This window comes from Ceratotherium simum, chromosome 4 (assembly GCF_057802395.1).
Source record: "Ceratotherium simum simum isolate JZ-2026a chromosome 4, ASM5780239v1, whole genome shotgun sequence".
Classification (NCBI taxonomy): Eukaryota; Metazoa; Chordata; class Mammalia; order Perissodactyla; family Rhinocerotidae; genus Ceratotherium; species Ceratotherium simum.
In genome coordinates this window covers 37,985,726-38,007,267 of record NC_141903.1, presented here as the reverse complement: position 1 = coordinate 38,007,267, position 21,542 = coordinate 37,985,726, and the positions used below count along the sequence as shown (strand labels likewise).

Sequence of the window (21,542 nt, the reverse complement as noted above, 5' to 3'; positions counted from 1 at the left end):
ATTCCAAGCAATGCACAGTTCCCTGAAGGTTCCACATTGTGCCTCCCAGCAGATCCCTGCACACGCTGCCTCCTCCCCACCCCACACACACAGTTGAAAACAGTAGGCCTCTCAAGGGGCTCACATGCCAGTAGGGACACAGACAACTGGGCAGAGGAGGCAGGCCTGACCTCCCAGTCTTCCTTCAAGTTTCGGCCCAAACAATGCTTCCTCAGTGAGGTCTGCCCTGACCATCCTCATCAAGGCGGCAAGGAACATTCTCTGCTTCCTGGGTACCTCCACCCTGGCCCCTACCACACTGTAGGGCACCCATGCTTAGCCATCCGTCTCCACCCTCACACCACATGCTCTTTGGTGAAAGGGCCCGTACTCATAGTGTTCTCTGTGCCCATACTGTCTACCGGCACAGGGTAGCACTCTTCCGAGTGCTTTACCTATATTAATTCATATAATCCTCACACCAACCCTATAAGGCTAAGTACTATTATTATGCCTATATTACAGATGAAAACACTGAGGCACAGAGACATCAAGTAACTTGCTTAGGGTCACACAGCTAAAAAACGGTAGAGCCAGGATTTGAAGGCAGACAGTCTAACTCACGTCCATTCAGTAGAATGGGTACTATTATAATTCCTGTTTTACAGATGAGAAAACTGATCCTTGAGGCAGGATGTCAGTGGGGGTGTCAAGCTCTGGTAGAGGGAGGGAAAACAAATCAGAGGCTGAGTGTCTTCTCTGGCTAGAGGTCAGTGAGTCCCATGCGCTCACTTTACCAATGGGAAACTGACACCCTGCAGTGGGAAAGGGCTAGAATAAGAGCACTCTGGAAATCAATGGCAAAGTTGAGGCTCAGATCTAGGTCTCCATTCATACTCAATTCCTGCCTCATCTCTATTTCTGTGTGTCCCCTGAACCTGCACATCTTCACTCTTGCCCCTTACCCCCACCCCTACAAAATAGTTTTAAAAAGCGATAGTGAAGCCTTTTTCTCCAGAGTCTTCTGATTACGCTACCTGTGCTACCCACCTTAAGATAACTAGTTTTGTAGAGACCACCACTGGGTTAGACCAAAGTTGCAGACAAATACCTAGCCAGGCGATAAGGATTCAGAGTGGAACATCTTCTAATCATCCAAGTTTGTAAACACTTTGTACTTTACAGAAAAAAAGTTATTAAATACATGGTGAAAAGGGAGGGAAAAAAGCTGGTTCCAATCATACAATTCTACAACCTCCCCTGGACTGTTTTTTGGAGTTTTTTTGGTTTTGTTTTTGTTTTATTGGTGGCTTAAAACCACACAAATTTATTTTCTTACAGTTCTGGAAATCAGAAGTCCCAAATGGGTCTCACTGGACTAAAATCAAGGTGTCAGCAGGGCTGCATTCCTTCTGGAGGCGCTGAGGGAGAATATGTTTCCCTGCCTTTCCAGATTCTAGAGGCCACCCACATGCCTTGGCTTGTGGTCCCCTTATCTTCAAAGCCAGAAATATTGAGTTGAGTTCTCGTCAGATCACATCTCTCTGGGTCTCCTTAGTCTTCTCCCTTTTCCACTTTATAGAGCCCTTGTGATTACACTGGGCCCACCTGGATAATCGAAGGTACTCTCCTCATCGTATGTTCAGCTGATTAGCAACATTAATTCCATGTGCAAGATTAATTTCTCTTTGACATTTAACCTAACATATTCACCAATTCCAGGGATTAGGACATGGACATCTTTGGGCGCCATCATTCTGCTTATCATACCATATGATTAATGAGTTACTGATATACCCTAACGCAAGATTTTTAAAAATTATTTACCAACTGCACATTTTTAGGTTGACATCTAGCATTTTTCATTCAAGTTGCAAAGAATGTAATTTCTTACATCTTGTAAATCTCAATATTTACATCACACTTAAAAGTACCTAAATGAATTTAAATGTGATGGTGATTTGATATAACCGTCATCCACTTAAAATTTTTTCAATACATGCCCTATACTCATTTTATACTCAATTACCTTGCACTTACTGTTACTGCCCAAAAGTCATTCAGCTGTTTGAATTCTGCTGCTAGACCTAGGACATAACCTTTGCATTGCCCACTCCATTCTGGACAGCAAAGACCAGAAACAAAATGGAATGGCTGTGCGTTTCACTGTGTATGAAATATACCTCAATTTAAAAAGGGCAGGGGGTGGATTAGACCAGACCACTGTAGAAACTAAACAACCCAAGAATTAGTCCATGGGCCAGAGACAAAGGGGCAGGCTCCATCGTGGGGTAGGCTCTGCAGTCCTAAACAGAGTGTGCCTCAGACCCTCTGCTTGCCTGCACCTTGACCCCTTATGAATACCCTTCACCACACCAAGCTAACTCCTACTCATCCCGCAGGCCTCAGCTTAAATCTTATCTCCTGAAAGAACCCTTCCCAGAGCCCCTCCTCCACCCAAATTGAGTCCCCTTGATATGCCCTTTGTATACCACGTTCGTTCCCTTCCTTCAAAGGACTTATCACAATTTGTGCATAGACATTACTTGTGTGTTTATTTGATGAGCATCTATCTTCACCCCTAGACCACAAACTCCATGAGAGCAGGCAGTGGAATCGCCAGTGTTAAACCACCGTGCCCAAAAAACTGCCTGGCACATAACAGGCATTCAAACATTTGGGCTGAATTGAATGAATAAACGATTATCAATTCGGCCTCCCAAATACCTTGATCCTGGAAAAGGGGGTGGTGTTCTGGATAAGGGAAATAGGTATTTTGGTCAGTGGAGAGGTATGTGCCTCATGACAAATAAGTAAGGTGGAATTGTGCTTTAAAAAAAAAAAGAAAAAACCTTCATATCACATGTAATTTCCATCACTTTAATTAAACAGTATGATCCTTAATGACAAGAAATAGTGTATCCTGTGTCTGTGTTTAGCCCAGTGATTTGTAGGGTTCCAGAGTGGGCCACATCCTCAACCATCTCCCCTTCTGAGGCATGATGCTGATGCCTCGTGCTGCCTCGTGCCCCCACAGTAAAGATGCACTCCTTTGGGTGAAGCAGTGTCTTCGCTGGCTCCTCTTTTCAAGGCTCCAGATGGCTGAGGATGAGGGCAGGGCAGCGAAAAGAGGAAAAGGCACAGACACGTTTCACAGCCGGTCACCCCTGCTGAGACTCAGGCCTGGTGCTTGGCACCTCCATGTGCTCAGAGGCATTTGGTTGACTAATGTTGAAACAGGAAAAATTTTTAACAGCCTCACAATCCAATACTCAAAATCCTTGAGATGAGATGACAACTGGGGAAAAGGGTGGTTACCAGGCTTCTAGTTCTTTCTTCACCAACAGTTTCAACCAACATGAGTTATAGACTTTCTGCTCTGGGTCCCAAGCTCATTCCGAGGTACTATGGCCTAGTGGATAAGAGCATAGGTGCCGGGGTCAGGCAGGCACCAGTCTGAGGGTTGTTCACCCACCTACCAGCCATGTGACCTGGGGCAAGTCACCCAACCTCTTTGGAGATTTTGTTTCCTCTCCAACTACCAACTGAGTTGTTGTGAGGGTTAAATGAAACGACGCTATAAAACAGTGGGCCCTGAGTGTGCGATACACTGAGCTATTAGCTGGAGCTGAGTTTACCTGGACGTTCTCTTCAGTCACCTCAATTTCGGCTGTATAGATGTAATCAATCAGCTTACTCAGCGTCTGCCCATCCATGTCCTTGATTTCAATCTTTTTGGCTTTACTCTCAGACATGTCACCTACAGTTCAAAACAAAAACAAAATGGACATGAACTTGGCACCTAAGGTATGCTTAACTTTCACATGGCCTCTTGCCCTGTCTTGGCAATATAAAAGCACTGGCTATGCTCTGGGATGGAGCAGAAGAGATTCAGGTGCAGAGGAAGATAAACCAGCTGACACCAAGGTCACATCAACTTTGGGTCTGTGACCATCCACAAACCCAACTTTAAGCATTCCACACTCTATCTGTTGCCCATTTCCGTTGTGAAGGCAAATCTGTATACAATAACTCATTCAACCAACATTTACTAGAAACTTCTATACACAGGGCCAGGAAGTGAACAGATATGCACTTGTCTTCAAGAGGACATGGTCTGGTAGGGAAGATATATAAAAACATTTATAAACAGAGGTGATAAGAACTTAGGAGAGGTATACGCGAAGTACCATGATAACAACAACAATAAAAAGTAACATTTATTGAGTGCTAACTACGGCCAAGCACTGTGCTAAGCACTTTAAAGTGTTGCCTTTTTTAATCTTCACAACAACTTATGAGGCTTACTAATATTATCCCCATTTTACAGATGAAGAAACTGAGGCATAGAAGGGTAGGTAATTCATTTTGCCCATAGTCACACACCTAGGAAGGGGCCAGGCTGGGACTGAAAACTCTAGAGCCCACACGGTAATCACTATGCTATACTAAGTCCCAAGAATGCAGAAGAGGGAGCAACAAACCCTGCCTGGGGGATCCAGGAAGGCATCCTAGTAGGAGGTCACATCTGAGCTGGGTATTGGAGGATAAAGAAGTGTTCCACAGGCAGCAAAGGTGAGGAAGGATGAGCTGGATGCAGGAACCATAAGTGTAAAGTGAGAAAAGTGCCAGAGGATCAATTTTGGGAACGGTGAGAGGCTGGTATGGCTGGTACATATGAGAGGAAAGAAGCTGGAGAGGTAGACAGGGGCCAGGACTTGCAGAGTCCTATAAGCCGTGCAAATGAGTTTGGACTTTATCCCAAGGGTAGCACCATTGAAAGGTTTTAAACAGGGGAATGACATCAACAGATGGGTATTTTTGAATGAAATTTTGGATGCAGGGTAGAAGCTGGATCAGAGGCAGGGAGAACAGTTGGGAGGCCCTGATAGTAATCCAAGAAAGAGAGGACGTAAGCCCGTCAACTAGGGCAGCAGCGGCATCATGTCTGCACAGTCCTGAGGCCCCTTACTATACAGCACATAGGTTTATCTAGAGCCAGGCTCATTCAACAAGGGCTGCTGATTTCAGAAGCAAAACACAGGCACACAGGCACTACATGTGTCTTTGTAGACTGAAATAAAGGGCAACCTGACTGTAAGAAACAGGGATTCAGAAGCCCATATGTGAGTGTGAAAGCAAAGCCTGGGCGGTTGTTTTCTCTCGGTGGAATTTATGCACTGGAGCCAAGAAAATACAGTACAGTACAGCATGTGGGCTGCAGACGCCCACCTCCAAGCTGCGGACTGCACGTGATTCCTCCACCAATCCACAGTTCCCGCGTCCTGACACAGTTCTAGATATGAATGACTCTGGACCAGGGAGAAAAGGGGGAAAACCCCATTCTAAACCCTGCCTGCTCCCTTCACTGCCAGGTCAGGTAGACCAGACAACCTCCACTCTCTTCTCTCTTCTCTCTGTCTGCTGGTGGAAGCCAGTGAAAGGCCTCAGCACCAGGAGCCTGGGGCAGGAGGAAGAGTCTACGAGGTAACAAGAAAAGAAGGTAGATTTCTCCTCTACCCATAAGACAGGCTCTTACAATCTCTCTCTTGAGTTTACCCCAAATACATACACAAAAAACATACACACAAGGAAATCAGAAGTTAAACTCATCTCTCCAAACAGCTATTAAGAAGTTCATTAATAAAGGTCCAGTTGGTAATTATATTGCAAAAGATAATCAAAGATAGCCAATTCTTAGTTTAACAACTTAAGCCTTAAAAAAGAGACAAAAAAAGAGCCACCTGACTACAAGAACCAAGAGATTCAGAAGCTCTTACGTGAGTACGAAATCAGAGCCTAGCCTGTTGTTTTCTCCCTGTGGAATTTGTGCTTGGGAGTCGGGTTAGGGTTTTGTAACTTTGGGGTAAACACGTGGAAACTCCTGAAATTGTATAAAATATTTGTATATATGGGCAAAAGTTTGATTTTTTGGGAGGAAATGACAGACCATTTTTATTAGTCTCAAATGTCCATAAAAGGTTAAGACACAGTTTTCTAGATGGTGGGACTTTGGGAGATGTTTTTCCTGCTACTCTACATGACTCTGAAATTTCTAATTTTCTACATTAAGTACTTAAAACTTCAATAAGGAAAGAAAAAAGCATGTGAAAGAAAAACTAGGGCCTCGAAGACAACATTTATTTTCTAAGAAAGTTCTCTTATAGGAAACTGGAGACCTGTGTAAGTCATCCAAACTTGTAAAATCCTATCTTATTATCTCTTAACGGACCAGCAGAAGATACTGCACCAAACTAAGACTTCAGCTTAAACAAACCCGGAAAGTGGTAGTAATAATAGTTGCTACTATGTGCCAGGCCGTCTGCTAAGGGTTTATACACGTTATTTCATTTAATCCTTGTAACAACCCCAGGAGATAGATATTACTTCCATTTTACAAATTACAGAAGTGGAATTTCAAGAAGTATTTGCACATAGCTAGTTAGAGGCAGGGCTGGGAGTGGAACATTGACCTAACTCTAGACCTCATGTCATTTCTAATAAATCCCTCTATAATTTAAAACTGACCCTAACTAATGACCTTGATAAAAGTATTCCCAAACAAGGCCTTGGTCCAAATTCTGAGGACAACTTAGTACTTAATATCTAGCAAGCAAGAACCAAGAGGGACGGGATCTTGTCAAGCTTATTTGTCAAGATATCCTCAACACCTAACAAAGTTCTTGGCATATAACAAGCACTTAAAAAAATTTGTTGGAGCAAGGAAAAAAAGGAAGAGAAGCCTTCTCTTGACATCACATAATTCCATGGACTTCAGTAATTCCTGAGAGGCAGAAACCAGCAAAGGCTTGGTCACTCTTGCTCCTGCACTTGCCTCTGCTAATTTGACAAAATACTTCTAGAAAACAGAACGTGAGCCCTGTAAGTCCTTCCATCTTCAAGGTCAACCCAAGAGCCCTCCTCTGCTGGTTTTTCCCAAGAGGCCCAGCCCAGCCACCTCAGACTCAGAAAACGTCTATTGGTTGGACATCTTTTTAGCTCCTTCCATCTTGTGCTTGTAATCTGTTAACATGCATGTCCTGTTCCTCCAAATAGAATATGATCCACTCAAGGGCAGATATTTGTTCATTCACTCATTCATTCATTCATTCAACAAATGTGTGTCACACAGCCCCCGTGTGCCAAGCACTGTGTTAGGCCCAGAGGACACAAGGGTGAATAAGTTATGGCCCTGTCCTCCCGGAGTTCAGTCTAGCAGAGCAAGAGACAAGTAAACCAACAATTACAAAGTGTGTTAAATACCAGAAAAGGGTGCTCAGCTTATAAGGTTCTTGAGCTGGGATTCCTGGACCCTGAACTGCATGCAAAATGATGAGCACACAGGAGCACATATTTGCTTTTTTGTGGAGAAAGTCCCTTGTTTTCAACAGATTGATTCATAATGGTTAAGAATTACTGATCTAAAGTGAAATCTGGTTATTCAGAAGTCATAGTCATAGAAGAGAAGTGACTATAAGGGAAGAATAGTCCAGGCAGAGAGAACAGTGTATGTAAAGGTCTGGAAGTAAGAAAGAACATGACCTGTTCTCAGACCATAAGAAGTTGAGTCTGGCAGAAGCACAGCGTGCAAAGGGAGGAATGGGGAGACGAGGCTGGAGATATAAGCAGGGTCTGGACCACTTGAGGGCCTTGTGGGCCACGCTAAGGAGTTTAGACTTCATCCCAAGAGCAATGGAAAGCCCCTGACAGATTTTAAGCAAGTGTGGGATATATCAGATTTATATTTTGGAAGGATTACTATAGCCACAGAGTAGAGAATGGGTTGGGGGTGAGGGAACAAAACAGGAGGCAGGTTTACCAATTAGAAGGCTGCTGCAGTACATCAGATGACAGATGATGGTGGCCTGGACTAAGGGACTATGTCTTCAGCTTCTTTAAATCCTTAGACTTTACTTAGGCCCTTGCACCTAGAAGTCTCCTAGAACCCCAGAGAGCCCAGGAGAGCACGCAGCCCCACACCTCTATCAGGTACAAGAGTGCAAGTTATAGTTCTCGATCCTAGCAAGCACACCATGAGCACAACAGAGCTCTTTTTAGGTGGAAGACTGCCAAACGGCGCAAGAGGGAGGAGGTGCAACTTGAGGAGCAAAAACGGGAAAATCTTTCACTACCGCAGGAGGCTCAGGAAGTCTAGAAAATCACTGGCTCATCTTCCAGGTCATTAGTGTAAACCTCACCCTATTATTCAGCAAAAGAAGCCTCAAGAATGAGAAAGGAATGATAGAGTGGCTGGCAAGTCTTTCTGAAGAACCAGAGCTAAACCTCCAACACCCCTACAAAGTTGTATGTCAAAGAGAAGAAAAAAGTGCATTCAGGGGAGCCCTTATGTTATAGAATTCTTCCTCACTCCTAACTTGAATCTTTACTGCTGCAATCTAGTTTCATGTTCTGGGTAGAAAGAAAATAGAAGATCCTTATCCTTTACACAATGATCCTTCATGGGTGTTAAAATGGTTATTAAACTTTCTTACCCCTAACCCTCATCTGGCTAGTCCTAATATCTGGGTTGCCAACTCATTTGCCTAGAGTTGAGGCCTACATCACACGTTAACCTCACATGAGAAAAAGAAATACTCTGCCACCTACCTGAATCCTGGCCAACCCTCCTGTAGATGAGTAGTCTGGGCCATTTAACTGCAAAAGGCTGACCTCTGCCTCTTGTGAAATAAGGACATTCCCTGCCCTGCCTTTAGCCCAACGCTGTGTGAGAATCAAAGGAGATAATGAGAGTGTGAGAACTGTGACAGCAGGATTCAGCAGAGCTGTAGTGATGTATATCACACCCACATCCTCCAAGGAATCTCATCCTTTCCCCTTAGAAAAATCTTTCTGCTCAGCTAGAGGCACATGAAGCACCAAGTCAGGAAGGAAATGCCTGTGTAGACACACAGACATTTCAAAGCAACCCTAACCACCATCAGGGCAGCTGGTAGCTGAGCCACCTCTCACATCCACAGGAGCCTTGTAAACCATGATGTGCTCTGCAGATAATAAGAGTAAACTTTATTAAGTACCTACTGTGTATTGGGTGCCTTATTCCCATTACATTTATTTTTTCCCTGGTTATTGTTATTTTCCAGTCTCACAGATAAGAAAATAGGATCACAGAGGTTAAGTGAATTCCCCATAATTAGGTGCTGGAGTCAGGATGGAAGCTGGGTTATTACAGCTCCAAAGCCCTTTCCAAGACACCACACCATCTCCCAATGCAAGGTGCATTACCACCCTTGTGTTTAATCCTTAGCAAGGAGGCCTCCATATCAACAACTCCAGACCTCCTCCATGAACATTCACAAAACATTCCTTACCAATGATTATCTCCAATGATGATCTGAATTTCAAAGCAGAGGTACTCTAAGTCCAGACAAGTCTATCCCAGACCATCTTGGTCAAACCATCTGCACCTTAACAGGGGCTGGTTGGTGTTTGATATCAGTCTTTCTTCCGAGGTGCTATACATCTTGTGTTGAACTACTTTCAAATCAATTCTTGAAAAAACTCACCATTTCTGCATCAAGAGCAACATATTTTTAGACACGACTACTGTACCCCTCACCCTCAAATCTGGGTCTCCTAAGCCAGAAAAGGATGCCTGACTTTGATGCGGTATGTTAGGGACAAGAAGAAGACACCCTATGTCACTGTAAGCTTCAGCCGAGAGGTAACTAACTCTAAAAAACAGTCACGTGGAAGATGAGGCCAAGCAGCCTCTGATGCTTCCAACCGTTTTTTCCTGAACTGTTCTACCCAATCCCTAACTCCTCAGGGGCAAAACCCTCAGAAACCAGATCCTGTCTACTACTACTACTCCACGACCCACCTCAAAGCCCTCTTTATCCAAAGCAAGCATTCAGTTCCCTAGTGCTCCCTCCCTCCTTGCCCCACTGCCTTGGATTAAGTCTTGCTGAGCTGCACGTTACGTGAAGGTCTTCAAAGGCATCAATGCATCATGCAGACACTCAGAACATGGACATGGGCCAGGGCCTGGCAGAGTCTGGCATGAAGAAAGGGTGAAACAAAGGTTCTATGGGATGACTTCATGCCTAGGAGGTGAGTAAGACAGCCAGGGCCTCATTGTTCTGCTTTGTGGATGGTTGGTGTCCACTCAAATTCCAAGCCCCTTGCCTCTAACCCCCAGCACATTCCTGACTCTCCTCCCTATTTCTACTCACTATATGTTCAAAGACACCAGTTGAACATCAGTCTACATCAATAAAAACTGGACAGTAATTTTTCTTAAAAAACAAAACCAATCTAATCAGCCTCTGCATATAGCACAACAGAACCAGAAGAATGAGACAGCTCACTCCCAGGGCTTCTTTTGAGATGGAAGCCCAAATGTCTTTTAGCCATGATGATGGGCATAAGACCCTGAGCCCACATATTCTTTAGAACTCAGTCCCTTTGACACCATTAAATGGGGTTGTTTTTAAAGTATTTGGATGACATGTAGGAACCTATATGGAGTGCAAATACTATAGTACACAGAACCTATAGTAAGGGGCATGATACAAAGAGAAAAAACTGACTAGACTATTTGGGGAAAATTAGCTTACCATGGAATGGAGGTGCTAGATGAGGAAGTTGTGGGGGAGGTGGAATCTTAAGTATTCTATACTCACAGGAAAAAGACGGGCAGAACACAACACAGCTGTCCTCTCCAATCACACTATGCTATAGGAGTGGAGGATCATTAAGGTGACTGCCCATCCAAGATCTTCTCACAGGCTGGCTCCCTTTGGACACTCTCCTGTGGGCACTCAGACCTCGGTTTCACATTTATTCCAAATTATTGTGGGCAAGACATGGTCAAGGAATGGGGTTGGTATTTGGAACCACCACAAGACATTTGGGCAATATTAACTCAGAGGATAAAAACATAAAAACACTTTAAACCTGAGAAAAAGATTATAATCACATCTCTCAAGTCAGAAGAAAGTCACATGTATTTTCTTTTCTTTTTGGCCTTAAACATGCTGATAGAAATGGACTTAACAAGAATCAGCTGGGCCTTTTCATTACTAATTTTATGCAATTTGAAGCTGAACTTGATAATTAGAACAAAATTTTGCAATGTTACTTTTTTTTGTACCTGTTTACCAAGGTTTAAGCAAAGCCAAGGGGCCTCAAAAAAATACACAAATCTCATATATTGCTGATGGAAGCGTAAGCTGGTACAACTGTTCCAGAGTTGTGGAGTTGTGACACATGTCTCACAAGTCTTCAAAATGTGCATACTCTTTAACCAATTATTTCTTATTCTAGGGATCTATTCTAAGGAAATAATCAGGAAAGTAAATAAAGATTCAGATACAAGGATGTCCATTATGGCATTAATTATAACTGTAAAATATTAGAAAGAACTATAATTTCCAACCAATAAGGAAATGGATTTTCAATTAGGATACATATTCTGGAATCTTATGAAGCCATTAATATGAGGATGTGGACGTGATTTCATTGACATGAAAAGATATTCACAATATATTGTTAGGTTCAATTAAGCAAATTTTCATTGAGCACCTACTACATGAAAGATCATGCTAGGCAGTGTGGACACAGTAGTGAATTAAAAAGGTACAGTTCTTATCCTCATAAAGCTATGACTGAGCAGGAAATCAGACGTTGAGAAAGTAATGAGAGAAGTAGTAATATTAAAGAGAAGCATAGGGTACTTGAGTGTAAACAGCAGAAGGATTTAACCTAATCCAAGGGAGTCATGGAAGGCCTTCCTGAGGAAGTGATGCTTAAGCGCTAATGAAGGATGAATAGGAGTTAGGCAAGCAAAGAGGCAGGGAGGAAGAACATTCCAGGAAGATGAACAGCAATTTTTTAAGTACACCCATCAAAAAAGAATATTCAACTGTGTGTATGTAAAATGAATTCATTTGGGTTAAAAATATATTCTGTTATCTGTATATATTAATAACTACAAAATCTGAAAGGATATAAACTATAATCTTATCTAGATGTTGTATTACATGTAATTTTTAATTTTTTTGCTTGCCCACAGTTTCTAACTTTTTTCTGCAATGAACATATGTGAATAGTGGGTGGGTGGGTGGATGGATGGATGGATGGATGGATGGATAGAAGGATGGAAGGATGGATGGCAACCAGATTCAACAGAAAGCTTGGGCTAGGCATCACATTAGACTGCTTTCTTCTCTGGATTCTCTCTTCCCTTCAATTACCAGAATCCAAGACTTGATCCCAAAGCATCTTTTCTCTACATTTCCAAAATCACTTTGTTTTTGCTTAGGCATTTCCACTACCCAAGAGGCAAGTTCATTAGCAAAAAGTGAAGGCAACACTATAATTCATTGCAATTCCAAATAGATTCCTCTCTCAACACCGGACTTTCCAAACCACACACAGAGCAGAATGACTGGCAGAGCTATTTATTGAAGTTGTAGCTAAATAACTACTGCAGACAAAATAAGTTATTTTAAAAGAAACAGAGTTGGATGAAGGAGAGGGGAAAAAGAGAAATAAAAACATTACTACTAGGGTTTGAGACTACTCCAAAAAAAATGTGGCTCAATATTTCCAGGTAGTGAAATTAGCTGGTTTTCCAGGCTACACTGAAATTCCTGGCCCAAGGCTCAAAGTGAGGTAAGAGTGGCTTGGTCCACTTAGCAGAGGCACAGCTCTGAGTTGAGACCAGTTCCTTCACATGATGAGCCAAGGGGACGCACATGTGAGGAACTCTTGCAAGACAAGTGCCAAGTCTCCCCTGGCAAGAGCCACTCTTGCCCAGCAGAGGCTGTGTACTATATTGGGACAAGGGGAAGGGCCTATTCAGCACATAGATGCCCACACTCACCCACTCTCAGCAAGCTCACATTCATTCTCTCAACTTTCATTTACTGTCTCCTAAACACCAGGCCCTGTGGTGAGCACTGAGGATTCAACAGCGACAAGACATGGTCCCCAGGTGCCCAAAGCTCACAATCAAGTGTGGAAGACACTTCATTCATTCATTTAAAAAATATTTGAGTCCTATTGTGTACCAGGTGCTCAGGATACAGTAACAAACAAGTCCAACAAGATCCCTGTCTTCATGGAGCTTATATTCTAGTGAGGAGAGACGGGTAAAAAACATATAACCAACCAACCAACATGATTTTCAGACAGTGATAAATGTTATGAAAAATATACAGTCAAGTTATGGGATAGAAAGAGTCTCAATGGGGAACTATGGCTAGGGTGCTCAGAGGAGGCCTTCCTGAGGAGGAGACATTGGAGCTGTAAACAGCAGGATGAGAAGCAGCCGATACATAAGACGCCAGAGCACAGGCACTGTAGACACCAGGAAACAAACGAGAAAGCAGAGTGATAATGACCACACTCAGAGGAAGCACAGGTACTTGGTGAGCATGTGGAAGGGACACCTGACCAGTCCAGGGGTCTCACCCAGCCCAGTTGGCCTTGAGTCAGCAGTGATTTACAGAGCACTGCATGTAGCTGGTTTAGGGGAGGTGCTGTGAGGCACTACAGACAGGAAGCTCAGCCCATGGGTTTCAGGGAATTCAGTCTCAGAAGTAACACTTGTGAAATAGTCGGTCAAGGCTATTGGGCATACCAAGGAAACAGGGGCTCCCTGGAAAGTTCACAAAGGTGCTGTAACTGAATGACCGATGGTGACTATTCCTACATCTTACTCTTCCCCCTAAGTCCCACCATCACTTCTCCCAAATCTCTCCCACACTCCTGTAAAGGCTAAAGGAGGCCCATGACCCCTGCCTGGAAGGAAGGGCTAGGGAATGACAAGATGAGGACCAGCCAGTAGAGCACTTGGTCAACCATCAAGAAGCCAAGTTCCATTCACTCTGTGTGACCTTGGGCAAGTCCCTTCCCTTCTCTTAGCCTCAGTGTCCTCAATCTGCAAAATGAGAGATCACAAAACCTAGGGATAAGCCCAAGAGTCTTTATGTTTAACAAGCTCCTCACATGATTAAGATGTGTGCCAAAGTTTGAAAACTAGCATACTATAGGATTCTACCTCTTTTTTCTTCATGGTGGACAAGGGGCTGTGTGCCCAGCTGGCCTGGCTGAGACTATGGTTCCATCAAGTCCTCCATGGCCAAAGCACAGTATCAGCACAGAGAAGCTCCTCGTGGTGGGTGTCACAGCCTTCTCTTTCCTCCCTCCCCTCATACCACCACCCTCAATATTCTCCCAGTGGGGCTGCAGCCCCATAACTGTGGGTTACTATTTGCCCCTCACCATACCTGTGAACATCGCACAGAAGTAGGGGCTGCAGGCTGCCAGGACCACACGGTGGGCTTCTATCTCGACATCTTCCGCCACAATCATCACGTCACACAACAGCTGCTTACTGTAAGACACCAGTGAGGGGACAGGATGGGTCACAGCACCAACACCCACACCAGCCACAGAAGGGTATTTTTTCTCCCACCCAGATTCTACACTATCACTATACAAGGTGTCATAGAGACTTGTCCTACCTTGAGTTAGGCAGGGGGATGGACTCATCGGCTTTTCCAAGTCCCTGATAAGCCTGACATTCACACTTGCCTAAGGTACACAGAGACATCCAACTACTCAATAGCCGCAAATTCAGGGCTCCTTCATTTCTTCACATCTCTGCTCCCCAACTCCATCAGCTCTGACTGAGACAGGGGGAGAACAGCTCAGGGAGCAGTGAAAAAAAATTTGGGGCTGTCAGTTGAGAGACTGAATGAATACCAAGGAGCATGAGCATGCCACTGAGGTGTGCCACCAGCAAGAACAAGTATTAACAATTCCCCCAAGGGATCCACTGCCTGTGAAATATCGGCAAGAGGCCAGCCAGATCTGGAGCAAGAGGCCAGCCAGATCTGGAGCACTCACGTATTTCTCTTGCCACCCAGATTTAACACTATCACCAAAAAGACTCTGTCTACACACCCAGTGCTCCCTAAAGACCCTGTGTAAACTCCAATCATTGCAAATATTAAGAATACTATAACTACCTTTTTACTTGTTTGTCACCCCACAACACTGTAGACTCTGAAAATGACTTGTTTACTGTTATACCCTAGACATCTGGCTGCATGCCTAGCACATAGCAGGCCCTAAATTTTTACGAAATAAATGAATGAACAAATGAATGAATTTTGAAAAGGGATCAATCCACACTCATAGACAGAATGAATATTTGACTACTTTGGAGATCAAAAGGGTATCACCATGCCCTGTCAACCCAAGAATTTTTCCTCCACCAGACTTCCAAGTTCTTATCCTGCCTACTACTAACACAACAGCTAACACTTATTGAGTTATATGTGCCAGGCAAGTGTGCAAGCATTCTAAGCACTTTTTTACACATATTATTTCTTTTACTCCTCTCTATAATCCTATGAGGTAGGACTATTGTTATGCCCCATATTACAAATAAGGAAATTGAGGGCCAGAGAAGTTAAGTAACTTTCCCAAGGCCACGCAGAAAAAAGAGCAGTGGAGACAGGATTTGAGTGCAGGCAGCTGAACCCCAGAACCCAGGCTTCTAACTTCTATGGTATCCTGTCACCACCAGTCCCTCCTTTAGACTGAAGCTCTAGAGGCGGGACAGAAGACAGGGAGGACAAACACATTTTAGCTGTGATCCACTGGTAGTGGTTACTTAGCACACCATATTGGATTGAGAAGACTGAGGTCATGACTGGGTTCCATGTGAGAGCAATAAATGAAAATAATGAGTCTGCCATGGTTGATAGATGGAAGAGAAGCTACATATTTGCCATCTCTGGTGTAGCATATTAAACCATGGCAACTATTAAGACATTAATTCAGGTTCACTTATCAGAGAAATAGAATCATAAAGCCTGAGAAGGCTGGAGCTGCAAATGCCCTTAGAGATCATCTCGTCTCTGAAGCTCAGAGAGGTGGCCCAAAGCCACAGAAGCCTGAGTCTTGAATCCAGTTCTGACTCCAGATACAGTACCACCATTCCTCATAATTGGCTGAGATTTAGAAAGGGAAAAGACAGAAGATAGGTTAGCTCCAATAGGGAAAGGTGATCAGGAAAGGTTCAGCGTATGGAATAAGGTACCAGTGATGGGGCTTCTGGGAAGGATGAGACCTCTGAGCACCCAGAAGCAAAACCTGGGGGTAGGGCCTCACCCTGCAGTGGGCAGCAGACCCTACACACCAACTTTATCAGAATAAACCAGCTCAACTGGGAACAGAACTGGCTCTGCCCCTAACTGGCTATGAGAACATGGACAAATGACCTCACCAGTTTTCTCATCTTTCTTAGCTGCCTTGGGACATATATCATGGTAACCAAATGAGATTGCAGATGCCACCTGAGAACAGGCTGGTTTTTAATCTGGACAAAATTTATTGTAAAAATGTAGTCCCAACATGAACAGACTCATCTTGGACATTTTCACTTCTAGTAAAGATTTTAGGGAGAAAATGGAGTTACCACTGCTATTTAAAAGTAGAAGTAATTTTTTTGTGGGGAGGGGAGGAATCAGTATTTCAAGAAGAAAAGTGTTGACACAGATGGGTCAGAAATGCTGAGCAAATTTTCAGTGCTAGGTGCTGAACAAGCAAATGTCAGAGTGGGATATCTTGCACAAACCCAGAGGAGCTGACAATCAGTGAACAAATGGGGAAAAGACAAGAAGGCATGAGGAATAAAGATGGAGAATCCAGTTAAGCAAATGAATGAGAGCAGTTCTGATGGGCGGGAAGTGTATTTCAAGGCCAGAGAAACTCTAACCTGGGAAAGCAACCAAGAGAAACTTGCCTAAAACTCAAGGTAGGCTTTCCTTGGGGGTGGAAAAGCCCATCTGCACACTGGAAACTTCTCTATATACCCACCCTGCATGGAAAAGAGGAGAGGCAGCTCCGAAGCACTGCATGTTTCACAAGCACTTCTAATTCCATTTACTAGAGAGCCTATGGGATCCTTTGTGTCTGAGCTGTCACACTACTCCAAAGGACAATCTTGAGGAGAAAAAACAGGGCTATATACTCTGTGATTTGTGGAGAATTACAGTATAGCCGTTAGGAAGGAGCTTGGGCCCCGGACTCAAACTGATCAGGATTCATGTCCCCTGAATATCAGAATTGAGATGTGTTATAAACAACATAGTCAATAGTAAGCATTCAGTAAATGTTAACTTATATTTATTTTCTTCTTTTTTTCCACAAAACACTTCATTTAAGATTAGAAGTTAAGTTTTGGACATGTTAAGTTTGAGCTGCCTATTGGACATCTAAGTGGGGCTATCAAGTAGGCAAGTGGATACATGGGTCTGGAGTTGAGGGGAAGATGAGGAACCAGCAAAAAAGATGAGAAAGCAGCCAGTGAGACAGGAGGAAAACCACCAGAGTGTGGTGTCCAAGAAGCCAAGTGAAGAGAGGGCTGCAAGGAGGAAAGAATGATCAACTGTATCAAACACTCTTGATAAGTAAGATAAGATTAGGGCGGCTAGCCAGGGCAATCAGGCAAAAAAGATGAAATAAAAAGCATCCAAATTGGAAAGAAAGAAATAAAACTATCTCTATTTGGAGATGACATGATGCTGTATATAGAAAATCCTAAGGATTCCACTAAAAAACTATTAGAACAAATAAATGAGTTCAAAAAGGTTGGAGACTACAAGATCAATACACAAAAATCAATTGTATTTCTATACAATTGCAATGAACAACCCAAAAATGATATTAAGAAAAATTTCATGTACAATAGTCAAAAAGAGTAAAATACTTAGGAATAAATTTAACAAAAGAAGTGCAAAACCTATACTCTAAAATCATAAAACATAGTTGAAAGAATTTAAAGATCTAAATAAATGGAAAGGCCTCCAGTGTTCATGGATTGAAAGATTTAATATTGTTAAGATGGCAATACTCCCCCAAATTGTTCTACACATTCAACACAATTTCTATCAAACTTTCATCTGGCTTCTTTGCTGAAATTGACAAACTTTCAACTGGCATTTTTGCTAAAACTCATATGGAAATGCAAGCGACCTAGAATGACCAAAACAATCTTGAAAAAGAAGAACAGAGTTGAAGGACTCATACTTCCCAATATCAAAACTTACTACAAAGCTAACAACAGTGTAGTAATAGCATAAGGACAGATATACAGATCTATAAAATAGAATTGAGAGTCCAGAAATAAACCTTCACATTTACAGTCAATTGATTTTTGACAAGGGTGCCAAGACCATTCAACTGGGAAAGAATAGTTTTTTCAACAAATAGTGCTGGGACAACTGGATATCCATATGCAAAACAATGAAGTTGGACCCCTATCTCACACCACACACAAAAATTAACTAAGAATGGATCAAAGACCTAAATGTAAGAGGTAAAACTATAAAACTCTTAGAAGAAAACATAGGGTAAATCTTCATGACTTTGGATTAGGCAATGGTTTATTAAATATGACACCAAAAACACAAACAAAAAAAAAGAAAAAACAGATAAATTAAACATCAAAATTTACAACTTTTGTGCTTCAAAGCATACAGTCAGGATATCAGGAAAGTGAAAAGACAACACACAGAATGAAAGAAAAATTTGCAAATCATATATCTGATAAGAGGCTTGTATCTAGAATATATACAGAACTTAAACGCTTACAACTCAATAATAAATAGACATATAACCCAATTTTAAAATGGGAAAAGGATCTGAATAAGACATTTCCCCAAATAAGATATAGAAATGGCCAATGAACACATGAAAAGATGCTCAACATCATTAGTCACCAGAGAAATACAAATCAAAACCACAATGAGATACCACCTCACACATACTAGGATGGCTATAATCAAAAACACAGAAAATAACAAGTGTTGGCAAGGATATGGAGAAATTGGAACCTTCACACACTGCTGGTAGAAACATAAAATGGTGCAGCAGCTTTGGAAAACAGTATGACAGTTCCTTAAAAGGTTAAACATAGAGTTACTATATGACTCAGCAATCCCACTGCTACGTATATATCCAAAAGAAATGAAAACATACATCCACACAAAAACTTGTACATGAGTGCTCATGGCAGCATTATTCGTAATAGCCAAAAACCAAATGTGGCATATCCACACGACAAAATATTATTTAGGAATCAGAAGGACTGAAATATTGAGACATGCTACAACATGGACGAACCTTGAAAACATTATGCTAAGTGAAAGAAGCCAGTTACCCAAGACCACATATTGTATGATTCCAAAATAGGCAAATCTATAGAGATAGAAAGTAGATTAGTGATTGCCTAGGGCTGGGGAGCAAGTGGAATAGGGAAAATAGGAGGATTACTGCTAAAGTATACAGGATTTTTTTGGGTGGGTGATGAAACTGTTCTAAAATTGATTGTTGATTGTGTGACTGTGAAAGTTACCAAAAAAAGAAAAACAGAGAACAATGTGCTAATATAGTTCAATACTAGTAGTAAAGGCATAGTGGCAGACCACCTGAAAAAAAAGGATGAGGGCAGAGAACTGTTCATAATGGTGAAATGAGAGGTTAACACTGTCAAGATGACCTACACAAGAGCTCTTCTCCTTTTCAGGCCTGGTCAGGGTGTGCTATTCCAAAAAGAACTGCTGGAATAGCACACCCTATTGCTGGCTGGCTGGTCAGGAGCCAAAGAGCCATTAGAGCTCCGCTGCCCAGAAGCAGCTGTTGGTCTGACCAGGGCAGAGCGATGAAGTGCAAAAGGAGGAGGAAGGCTGGGTGGTTACCATGCTGACAAGCCATTCTCTACCACATAAGTAAAAAGAATAGGAAACTCATGAAATGGGTGATTCATAAAGTGCAAATAACATGTGTGCTTGAACTAAAATAGCTTAAAATTGAGGGAGGGGAATGTGAAAACAATGCAAGAAATAACCCAGGTCATTGTAATATCATGTAACATTTCATTAGCTTAATCCCAGAATGGCAAGATGCTTTACTCAGGCCTTCATCAAAACAAAGGATGCCTCTCTCCAATTCTCATTAAACTCACCCAGATCAATAAAGTGTCTATTCAGGCCCCTCTTTCTCTCCCTGTCTCTTCTACTCCACTCTAGTTTTTAAAATTAGGCATTTAAATACCTTAGAATTTGATATAATCTTTCAACACCACTAGAAGGCAAGCTTCACTGAGGTCAAGACTTTGATTTTCTTGTCTCCTGCCATATTCCTGTAACTGAGCACAATGCTTAGCACACCATCGTCATCACCATAATAGCTAACACAGGATGTTCACTAAGAGCCATGGGCTTACAACAATATCTAAGGAATAGGTATTATTATTATTATTATTATTATGCTACATGCTGCTGAAATCAGCAATTCTACTTCTAGGAATTAATTCTATAGAAATAATCGTGCATGTGCACATGTACTTAACAACAGCAATATGTGCTGTCACTGTTTTAAGCACTTTACTTATTAATCCTCTTGCAAGCCAGCAAGACTGGAACTATTATTAGCCTCATTTTATGGTTGACAAAAGTGAGGTCAGGGAGTTTAATTAACTTGTCCAGGGTCACACAGCTAGTAACTACAGGAGACAAGATTTGAAACCAGGCTCCCTGGCTCCAGAGTCTATGCTTGTGACCATGATGTTAACTCCAAACAGAACCACTGCAGGTGTTATTCCATGAGGGACTGAAAAACCTAGATATCCAACAAGACAGAACTGTTTAAAAAAAATAAAGTATCATTCATCTACTTAAAATAACATTGTAGAACAGTTAGTGACATAGAACAACTTGCTCAATATAGTGTTAAGAGAAAAAATCTGGTTGAGACACATATTTTAAAGAAAGATACTCTCCAAAGTGTTAACAAGGGCAATTTGTACTAAAATTATAGACAACTTTTTGCTCATTTGTATTTTCTAAATGTTCTATAATAAATATATTCCTTTTACAAAAAATTTAAAAGAAAAATTAAAAAATGAAAAGAAAAACAAGAGGGAAATTCATGCCTAAACTTAAACTAAAATTTTCCCAGCCAAAACGTATACAGACTGGTACATTTGAAAAAAACATAAAAAGGAAGAACAAGATTGTGATGGTTAACTTTATTTGTCAACTTAACTGGGCTAAGGGATGCCCAGATAGCTGGTAAAACATTATTTCTGGATGTGTCTGTGAAGGCTTCTACAGAAGTGATTAGCATTTGAATTGGCAGACCGAGAAAAGAACATCTCCACCAATGCAGGTGGGCGTCACCCAACCCACAGAGGGCTTGAATAGAACAAAAAGGCGGAGGAAGGGTGAATTCTTTCTCTTCTGAGCTGGACTGTCCATCTTCTCCTGCCCTCAGACATCGGAGCTCCTGGTTCTCAGGCCCTTGAACTACAGGACTTACACCAGTGGCTCTTGTTTCTGAGGCCTTCGGACTTGGACTGAATTATACCACTGGGCTTCCTGGTTCTCCCTCTTGCAAACAGCAGATTGTGGGAATTCTCAGCCTCCATAACCACGTGAGCCAATTCCCATAACAGATCTCCTCTTAGATATATATATCAGTATATATATATACAGAGATATCTTATTGGTTCTGTTTCTCTG

The 21,542-nt window shown here is 42.2% G+C and overlaps 1 protein-coding gene across 3 annotated transcripts in view; it reads right to left on the bottom strand.

Annotated features, from left to right (window-relative positions):
• Positions 1-21,542, bottom strand: part of KLHL3 (kelch like family member 3) — a 109,356-nt gene that overhangs the window by 70,487 nt on the left and 17,327 nt on the right. For 2 of the 3 annotated variants that reach the window (XM_087429757.1, XM_004420159.3), the window contains exons 3-4: positions 14,235-14,341; positions 3,618-3,739 (exon numbers count right to left, since the gene is read on the bottom strand). In XM_087429757.1, coding sequence (XP_087285883.1) covers positions 3,618-3,739; positions 14,235-14,341 — 229 coding nt within the window. The remainder of the gene's footprint in view (positions 1-3,617; positions 3,740-14,234; positions 14,342-21,542) is intronic. The other variant, XM_087429756.1, reaches the window with a different exon arrangement.